The following is a 10051-nucleotide window of genomic DNA, read 5'->3' as shown; positions in this document are numbered from 1 at the left end:
CCCCCTATTAGGGAGGAGGCAGTACAGCAGCTTTATTGAGCAGTGAAGTCAGGATACACTGAGGACAGACCCCAGCAGGTCTACGCTACTGAAAGGGTGAACTTAATGAGACTGACTCCCGTTTATTTTCTCTCTAAAGGCTGCCAATTCTGCTCTCTCTACATCCTCCTTTCTGTTCTCTTAGCTTCTGCTTTGTTTAAGCCCCTGCTATCTCTTGCTGGCACTATGTCAGTGGTTTACTAATTATCCTTGCCTCCAGTCTCATTCCCTTCCTACGCGTCCCCCCCACGGCTATCAGGGGATCGGGCTCCATGTCAGATTTGACCATGTTGCTTCCCTAAGACTTCACTGGCTCCCCATCAGCTGAATAAAGAACAAGACCAAAGCCCACCTGCCTCCATGGCCTTGAGTCCCCCTGACTCCACCCAATTTCTTTCCTGTCACCTTCCGTCCTACCTTCTATGCTCCAACTATGCAGAATGTTAACTGTTCCTTCGATGTGCTCTGCTCTTAGCTTTTGCTCGTGTCCTGGATGTCCTTTCTCCCTTCCTCTGAAACCCACCACTGAACTGACATCTTGAGTTTCTCTCAGAGGTCTCCTCTGGGAAGTTTTCTCTGACCATCACCCACTTTGTCATATTTCCTCTCCTTTTCTATGGCTTTTAGGCCATAGAAAATCACTGGAATAATCATCACTAGACTCTCCTTAGGGATAGACCTACTTTCTATTCATTGTGAGCCCCAGCACTAGCATTGTTAAATGAATGAGGGAATTGTAGCACCATGGAAGGAGGAGAGATAAGAGACAGGATGCCTCCTGACTCATCCCCTCCTTACCCTGTGCAGCCAGAGCAGCAGCTGTGAGCCAATGCACCTCCACAGCACACTCTACTTGCCAGCTGAGCTTGAGAATTCATTGCAGTGGCTTCACAGAACTCACAGACTGTACTTGTGGACTGGACAGCCTCTTATCAGCTGTGCCCACTCTCTCTAGTCTCTTGGCTCATAGTCACATGACCCATCGGTCTCTGCTCTGCTAAAACAGTGTTACAAAGCACTTTGAGGGCTGCCAATAAATGCCCAAAGGACATGCTATTCTACCATGAGCCTCAGTCCTATGGCACTCAGCTCCTTGGGTCAGCACACCCAGCTCCCCTAATTAAGTGCCCCAATTAAGGCTATAAGCCAGCCTCTTACCTGAAGGTGCTCAGCTTCACTTGCTCAGTGGGCTGGGAAGTCCACCATTCTGTTTCACTGGGTTGTCTTATGAAACTAGGACCCTAAGCCTCCCCACCAAGGAACCAGACTCCACGAGGTGTAGGTAAGCAGCCTCAGTAGCTCCTCTCTTGTCACTGTAAATATATCACACTGCTTTTGCCAACTCAACTTCCTATAGGTGTACGACATATTGACCAATTGTTCAAATCCTGTCCTTAATCAATGCCACGTTTCCATCACTATGAAAACCTCCATTTCCCCGTCCCTCCTGCCCCTAGTAGCCACTAGTCAACTTTGGTCTCTCTTCTTGTCTTTTTATATAAGTGCGGTCATACTATTTGGGGATTGGTATCGATGAATATAATGTCTTCATGTTCTGTCCATACTGTAGTCTATGTCAAAGCATTTCTCCTGCTGGTTGAGAAATATTCCTCTGTATGTATGGACCACATTGTGTCCATCCATTCATCTGTTGGTGGGCATCTAGGTTAGTTCCACCTTTGGGCTATTGTAAATAGTGCTGCAATGAACATGATTATGCAAGTCTCCTTTGAGTCTTTGTTTTCAAGTGTGTGGACAGATCCCTAGGGGTGGAATTGTTGGGCAGTCTTATGTATAGCTGTTATCACCTGTCTTCCTGAGGGTGTGACAAAGCGGATGGGATTGTGTCTTCCTTTAGTCAACGCATCCCTTAAGCTTTGGCAGTGAGGTCAGCACAACTAGGCATATAAAAACCAAAACCTCACTGCCATTGAGTTAATGCCAACTGATCGTAACCCTATAGGAAAAGGTATAACTGCCCCCTGGGAGTTTCTAAGACTGTGACTCTTTATGGGAGTCAAAAGCCCCATCTTCCTCCCTCACAGTGGCTGATCTGATGGTTAGCAACCCAATGCATAACCACTACACCCCTAAGGCTCCTTTGGGCCACATGGTCTGCTTAATTAGGGAGGTGTGGTGGTGATCATTTTAATGTGGAGAGGCAATTGCGTTGTCTCCAGGGTACTTATGGAAATCAGATGAGCTGTGGATCTGAAGACACACATTAGGAATTACAGAGCCCCCCACAAGTCCTTTTCTCCTACCAGAGAAGATTGTCAAGCTCTCTAGACCCTCTCCCCTCTTAAAACCTCTGGGCACGAGCCTTAAAAGTCCTATTCTTCAATTCTGCCTTCCTTATCTACATCCGCCTGTAGGGTTGATATGCATTGGAATTGACACACTGGCAGTGGGTTTGGTTTTAGATATCTGCAGAGAGGTAAAAGGTAGGAGTATGTAAACTGATTGCTTGGCCCTGAAGGGGCTGAATAGCCTCCCAGAGGACCTCTCTCTGATCCAAGTCCTAGTCCTTCTCTTTCCTTGGGGTCCTGTTGTATACTTTGAAAGGTCACTGTCTCACTCCATCACTGAACTTGGATAAGAACTTCCCCTCTGGGCCTAGGTTTCCTTCGTTTTCAAAAGAATAAGTTGAAAAGTTGACATTTGGCAAATAACCCAAATCCACTGCCCTTAAGTGGAGTCCAACTCATAGCGACCCTTTTCAAAAACCCCAAAACCAGTGCCATCGGGTCCATCCCAACTCATAGCATCCCTGTAGAACAGCAGTTCTCAACCTGTGGGTCTCGGTCCCTTTGGGGGTCAAATGACCCCTTCACAGGGGCCGCCTGATTCATAACAGTAGCAAAATGACAGTGATGAAGTAGCAACAAAAACAATGTTATGGTTGGGAGGGGTCCCCACCACATGAGGAACTGTATATAAAGGTCGCAGCATTAGGAAGGTTGAGAACCACTGCCCTAGAAGATTTCCGTGGCTGTGGACCTTCACAGGAACAGATAACCTCCTCTCTCTCTGAGCAGCTGGTTGTTAGCAGCCCAGCACCTACCTGACAGCACCACCAGGGCTCATTAGCGACCCTAGAGACACCCAGAATTTCATTATACTATTCTATTTCAGATGAGTTTAGTAATATCTTTAATAAAAAATAAAAAAAATTTTTTAAAGGCTGGATTGAATTGGATTCATGGATCTTAACCTTTTTCCTTGTTTTAAGCATCAGAGCCCTTTCTCCCCCCAAAATCTTGTAGGAAGCCTGTGCTTAAATTAATTAAAACGTGATCTGCTCTGGTTGAAGGGAAGCCTCATTCAGTAGTTTCCTCCTCACTCAGCCCCACCGAAGGCACAGGGCTTGAGTAACAGTTGAAAGCCACTGAGCCAGGCGCACTCCAAGCATTCTTCTGGCACGTTCTTCTTCTAGATGTATTGGCTTTGTGCTGGCCATTAGCCTATATAACCTGTCCCAGAAACAGCGAGACCGGGCTATTAATCATTCTCAGCAGTCTTTGGAGGATTTGTTTGACCGGTTGCAGAGACGTAGGTGCTGTTAGAGATGCATTTCAATGTCTGTCTCTACTGAGTGTTTATTAATAATCTTGCTAATCCTCACTCTAGTTCCGGATCTGGCTAACGCCTGTCAGATGTCCTTGGGGGGTATTTTCAATTCTCCCTGATTTCATGGAGCCAGACGCTTCCTTCTGCCTGGATTCCTTTCTGATACTTATATTCATGAATATTTCACATTTAATCTCCCCTATTGCATTGACATGTGATGGTCATGGTGCACCGGCTGCCGTTCTCAGGGAAAGACAAACAGGAAACCTGACTGGTATGCATTGGCCTGAGATTCAAGTGCTGTGCTGCTGAGCCTTTTCTAAGCTGAGTCTCCCTGACCCCTCTGAGTCCACCATGTTTAAGGGCACAGGAGGGAGGTCCAGGCTCTGTCCTCCAAAACTCACAGAATTATTGTCGAGAGAGTCCACCAGGGCCTTGTGTTCTGATGGCCTGATGGCCCACAGACCAAGATTTCACTCCAAGACCAGGATTTCACTCCCGAGCATTCAGAACAGCATGATGTTTACAGGTCACCAGGAGCCCCCCCAAGCCCCCAGACCTAACACCCGACCAGTCCTGGGGCATTCTAACCACCACTCGGTCTGTTCTCTGCATTCCCAAAGACAGATCCGGCAGCAGCCTTGGATCCCCTCTGCAATTCTCAGACCTTAGCCCTGCCGCCCTGCCTTCTGTTTGAATGCAAAGACAGTAGTGGGGGTCATCGGCTTCTCAGTAGAACATGGATGACTCTAGCCCTATTCAGCTGGGGGTGAGAGTGGCGTAGGACCCTGACTCTTGGGGCAGAGATTTAGGATATTGAGAGGTAGGGGTGGCGAAGTTGGGTTGGGGTCCTTGGCAACATGGGGCTTTGACCATTGAAGGGAGATGAGTACCTTAAGTAGGAAGGTGGTGAGGGAGACAGAGAAGGCTGCAGACCCTGGACAATACATCCGTGCATACCTCCTTCCTTCATCATTGATGGAGAGTCAAGCCTCATATTTGACACTCTGGGCAGCACAGGACTGTCTATCCCCTTATACGCCATTATGTGTCCTCTCACTACCACCCAGCCCACCCAGCAGGCTCGTCCAGGATCCCTTCTAGGGTTCATATGTGAAATGGAGAGCCTTCATTATAATGGATTTCTGTCCAATGGCTGCAACCTGTCATCTGGCCACTCAGTCCTCTGGATCCTGGAGAACCCAGTGTGGTCTGAGAAGGCCTGGCTCAAAGAGCACCTACCCTGACCTCAGTCCAGTTGGTCCAACAACCAATGGGAACCTAGAAAGACCTTTCCACAGGTAAGACTGAGGTTCGGAGCCACTGATAGGAGCTTTGGGTCCAAGGAGAAAGTCCTGTGGAAAGCTTTCTGAGGGAGGCTGGATCACACAGAACTTTGAAGAGTCACCCTGCTGAGGTCCTTGACTATTCTACCTAGCTCGGAATGTGCCATCACGAATGGGTCTGAGCCCCTCCCCGACAAATACCTCCCGAAGCCCAGAGAGGTGGTGGCAAAATTCAGGGTTGGGAGCAACCCCGTGTTCAGTTTCTAACAACTCCCTGTCTTTCTGCTTTCTCCCCAACAGGACCCAGCCGCCGCCTCCATCTCAGACGGAGACTGTGACGCCCGGGAGGGTGAGTCAGTAGCCACGAATTACAAACCATCCCCACTCCAAGTGAAGCTGGGTGAGTGTGTCCGGGGGTGAGGGAGACATGGAGAGTGGACAAGTCACACTCGACTGGGCCTGCAGTGAGGTACCACAGAGACACCAACTGGGTTAGATGATTCCAAGACTCAATTCACTATCCTTGCCAGGCGCCTGGATCTCCTGTAAAGCAAAGAGGGTAATACAGTCCCCTGGAAGATGGCATTGCTGCAGCCCAAAAGGCTCTAGATAGTCCAAGAAAGACCGGCATGGAGCCCAGAGGCTTGGAAGTAGCATCCAACATTGGGTCTGGCTAATAAGTTGCCTTCAATGCGGGGTGTCAGCTGATCTGAAAGACAGAAAGGAATGGGGGGTCCCCAAGGCTAGCAGCTGAGCCCCTCTCTCCAATCCAACCTCAGTTCACCAGGCAATTGAAGGATCTGGTGGCCCCTGATTAAGGGGCTTTCTCTGAGCTTCTTAACAACTCCCCCGCTTTCCAGGTCAACTTTCCCTGAGAACTGCTCTCTCATCCACTCTGCACTCATTTGCCAGCACCTGGCTGCCAGGCATGCCCTGTAGCTGCAGCAGCTGCATCCTGTTGCTGCCCCTTCCAATATTAGCACGCAGAGAATCTCTGCCTTCTTCCCAATGGTTGCATAGTAGTCCATCGTTTGGTTTCGCCTGTTTTTTCACTCATTCAAAAAAATCTCAGCAGACTTTGAAAATACCCCCCCCCCCTCCATTACATTAACACCAAAGTGCCTCAGGAAAATTCAAAACCTGGTTCCAGTTTCATTACGGGGAGGGGGAAAAAACAAACCCACCAACAACAAGAACTTTAAGGCATATTGCACCCCCTAGAGGCTTAGAATAGTAATGCCAGGTGCCGCTTCTTGCTGGCTACTTTGGTGAACCTTAACAAGTAAAGAGTTAGGGACAGGCAAAGGCAGGGAGGTGAGAGGCTCAGAGGCGTGGGAGTCAGAGGAAATGCCAGGTGAGTCACAGTAGCTGAAACTCATAGCTATTTTATAAGACAGTGTTCCTCTAGCATTCCACTCCCCCACCAGCCCCATTGCCGCCATCTGGGCTTTCCTTGAGGTGTAGAGGAGGGCAGAGGGCTCCAGAACCTGAGCAGCCACTGCTGGGAACAGAGGCTGAGAACAAGGAGAGGAGGCCAGTGCCCTCTCCCGCACCCCAAATTTTCCCATAAGACTAAGGTGACCAGATTTAAAGCAGGATACCATTGACCGGGCTGGGGGGAGGGGTTCTTGATTAAAAATTTGGTCTACAGTATATGGACCAAATAGACCGTTCCCTTGCTTGTCGTGCATTCTTTCCAAAAAGCGGAACTTTTTTAAAACGCCAAAAAGCGGGACTGTCCCGCCAAAAGCGGGATGTCTGGTCACCTTACATAAGACCACTCACTCAGTGCCAAGCTGGGCAGTGGGTCACCTGATAGCCTGGTAGAGTTGGAGCAGCATCACTCAGCCCCCCAACCCCTACCCCAGAGTCCCCTGCCTCGCTAGTTCCCTTCAGTCAGTTCCACTCCATAGCCTTTGGCATTCATGACAAATGTCCTGAGTTTATAACCAGACTGAGTGTCCTGCTGCGTAGCCTAGGACCTGACACATGATTAGTAACACGCAGTATTTGTTGGATGAAAACTCCTCACTACCATCAAATCAATCTTGACTCATTAGCAACCCTATAGGACAAAGTCAGAGTACCCTTGTGGGTTTCTGAGACTATAAATCTTTATGGGAGTAGAAAGCCTCATCTTTCCCTAGAGGAGCAGTTGTTGGTTTTGAACTACTACCCTTGTGGTTAATAGCCCAACACTATGCCACCAGGGTGCCTATATGGAATGAATGAATAAGTGTCTGAGTAAATGGATCCTACTTTCCCAACCAGATCCCCTCTCACTCTTCAGCCTTCTGTTCCATCCACACTTAATGTGTTAGTCTGGGTAGACTAGAGAAACAAATTCATAAACACACATTTGTGTATAAGAGAGTTATATCTAAAAGGTAATTTTACATCAAGAAAACATCCCAACCCAGTCCTGTCCAAGCCCATAAGTCTGATATTAGCCCCTATGTCCCATACCAATCCATAAAGTCCTCTTCATACTCACGAGACACATGCAACGACGCCTAGTGCAGGTCAGTGGGTAGAAAGTCTTTGGATCCAGGGGCATTGTAAGTGTCTCAGCGCTGGCAGGGGTCTCCATGTGGCTCCAGTTCCCAGGGAATGGGGTCTATCAGCATAGTGCCATGTGTCTTGTCAGTAGAGCATCTCCAAGGGAGTAAGTCGAGTTAGAGTGTATCTCCTGCCTCCAAGGAGGGAAATACAGGAGTTCCCAGAATTCTCAGGAGAAGGCCATGCCCACCCAGAGGCCTCATTGGCTATGACCCGATTGACAGACTAGACTCTACCCCTTCACTCTTAATCCTCTCAAGTCCCAAACTGACACACTTAGTATGGTGACTTCTAAATTCACATTTGTCCAGGCGCTCCCTTCTTCCTGGAATGCCCCCCCCCCCCTCACTGTGTCCCTCTCGGGATTTCCCTGACATCAGTCCCTCTGTGGTCATCTCTTTCCCTGGTACCAAGCACACACTCCTGCTCCAGTGGAAGTTGTGGCTTCTGGAAGGACAAGGGTCAGGGATTCAGGGTCAAATGCAGTCTCCACGGGACAGTAGGGGTCTGCCCCTATCAGGAAGGAGAGTACTCCTGGGAACAGGACACAGCTTCCTTCCCATGTATCCCTGCAGAGAAGCAGCGGGAGCTGGCTCGGAAGGGCTCCTTGAAGAACAGCAACATGGGTAGCCCCATCAACCAGCAACCGAAGAAGAACAATGTCATGGCCCGGACCAGGTAGCAGCCCCCTCCACCTCACCTGGACCCTGTCAGTTGATGGCCTGAGCTTCCTGTCTTCCCTGCTTCTTTAGGCCCAGCCCCTCTCCTAAAGGAGAGACAGATGTAGTAGGCTCCAAATTGGCGGAAGTGGGGTGGGGGGGCACAGCAGGATGGAGCCCAGCCCTGTCCCCCACCAGGGCTGTGTGCCCCAGCTGCCACTTTAACACTCAGAATTCTCCCCCAGGCTGGTCGTCCCCAATAAAGGCTACTCCTCGCTTGACCAGAGCCCAGATGAAAAGCCACTGGTGGCCCTGGACACGGACAGGTGTGTAGCGGGGGCGTGGGGGGGGGCGTGGGTGCAGTGCTGTGTGAGCTGTACTCAGCCAGCCAGGCATTCTGCAAGGGTGAATCCCTTGGGAGTGAGGTTTCCCTGGGGGATGTGGGGAGCAAGGAAGAGTAAGGGGCTGACCAGTACACTGCTGGCAGTCCTGGGAGGACTGCTCCAAAGACTGGGCCTGCACTGGCCCTGATGTCATCTCTGAGCAGCAGGTGTTACTCTGAATGGAAGTCCCCTAGAAGGCAGGAGCACCCCTGCACAGAGCCAGCCTGGGAGCTGCAGCGGGGAGTGGAAGGCTCTGCGGCTGGCTTGAGAGGGGTGAGGGGTGGTCATTTGTTTTAAAAAGTGAGACCGGGAACCCGGGCGTCTCCGTCCACTCAGGGGCAGCAATGTGTGGGTTTGGAGGGACACTGGCTGCGAGGCACATCTGCACCACACGCACATTTTTATTCAGGACATGCCGTTTGCTCTGCTCTGGGCTGGTGGGGTGGGGGTGGGGGGGGCGGTAGTGCCTGCAGGGAGGGTGTAGGGGTTTGCTACCTAATTTGCCTCACTGTCTTCCTCTCTGCCATCCTTCCTCCAGCGATGACGACTTTGACATGTCCAGATACTCTTCCTCCGGCTACTCATCTGCTGAGGTGAGCCCTAGAATTCCCCCTCTTCCCCCCCCACCCCGCCCCCGCCCAGGAGGACCACCACCAAGGAGAAGGGGTGGGGCGATGGCACAGTGGCCTTGGGACATGGAATGGGAGGGAGGCGCTGAAAGAAGATCCTTAGGACTGACCTGCAGTGCTGGAGGCCGAAAAGCCGGGAGGATAGGTGCCTGTCTGACCTACAGGCCGAAGGAGGTTGGGGCAGGGAGGGACAAGGCAGAACCGGAGGTGAGAAGCTGACTTTGGCGGGGAATCGGAAGGAGAATTGGTGGGGTGGAAGTGGGGCTGCCTTCGGGAGTCTGCGCAGGTGAGGAAGAGGGGCAGAGGTGAGCGGGGACGAAGCCTAGGAGTGGAGAGGGGCCGGGCCTGCCAGGGCCCTTCTCCATTCCCCCCACCCCCGCTGGACCCTAACCTCCTCCTCCCCGACTTTGTCTACAGCAGATCAACCAGGATTTGAACATCCAGCTGCTAAAGGATGGCTACCGATTAGATGAGATCCCGGACGACGAGGACCTGGACCTCATACCCCCCAAGTCTGTGAACCCCACCTGCATGTGCTGCCAGGCCACGTCCTCCACCGCCTGCCACATTCAGTAGCGGGTGGCCGCGGCGGCCACGGGGCCAGGGCAGAAAGGCCAGGCCGGGGCGGGCAGGGGCCGACCCCTCCCCAGCTCGCCGCCTGCCCCAGCCCAGCGCCCCCGCCAGCCGCAACCTCGTAACAGTCATTGCTTCCTCCTATGGTAGGACGTGTACCTCTGTGTGTTCATGGAGCAGGAGAAACCAAAACCTGGTCCCTCTCCACCCGGGGCCCAGGAGAGCTGGGGGGCCCTGCCCGGCACCCAGCCCCGCAAGGCCACAGTATGGAGGAGTGGACGGCAAGGAGGCCAACAGCAAACAGTGGGGGAGGAGGAGTCACAAAGCCAGGGGCGTGGCCCCCACCCCACCCC

The 10051-nt window shown here is 51.6% G+C and overlaps 1 protein-coding gene across 4 annotated transcripts in view; it reads left to right on the top strand.

The window, feature by feature from the left end:
* Positions 1 to 10045, top strand: part of FAM219A (family with sequence similarity 219 member A) — a 52199-nt gene extending 42154 nt beyond the window's left edge. Inside the window, exons 2-6 of one of the 4 annotated variants that reach the window (XM_004712378.2) lie at positions 5196 to 5295; positions 8030 to 8132; positions 8359 to 8439; positions 9035 to 9089; positions 9546 to 10045. In XM_004712378.2, the coding sequence (XP_004712435.1) occupies positions 5196 to 5295; positions 8030 to 8132; positions 8359 to 8439; positions 9035 to 9089; positions 9546 to 9701 (495 nt within the window). In that variant the 3' untranslated portion in view covers positions 9702 to 10045. Of the gene's footprint in view, positions 1 to 5195; positions 5296 to 8029; positions 8133 to 8358; positions 8440 to 9034; positions 9090 to 9542 lie in introns of all 4 variants that reach the window. The other 3 variants (XM_004712381.2, XM_004712377.2, XM_004712380.2) reach the window with 3 other exon arrangements.
* The last annotated feature ends 6 nt before the right edge of the window (positions 10046 to 10051 follow it).

This window comes from Echinops telfairi, unplaced genomic scaffold, assembly GCF_000313985.2.
Source record: "Echinops telfairi isolate 266 unplaced genomic scaffold, ASM31398v2 ScPeMD7_25;HRSCAF=90, whole genome shotgun sequence".
NCBI lineage: Eukaryota > Metazoa > Chordata > Mammalia > Afrosoricida > Tenrecidae > Echinops > Echinops telfairi.
The sequence above is the reverse complement of the archived record's forward strand: the minus strand, read 5'-3'. Positions and strand labels throughout refer to the sequence as shown.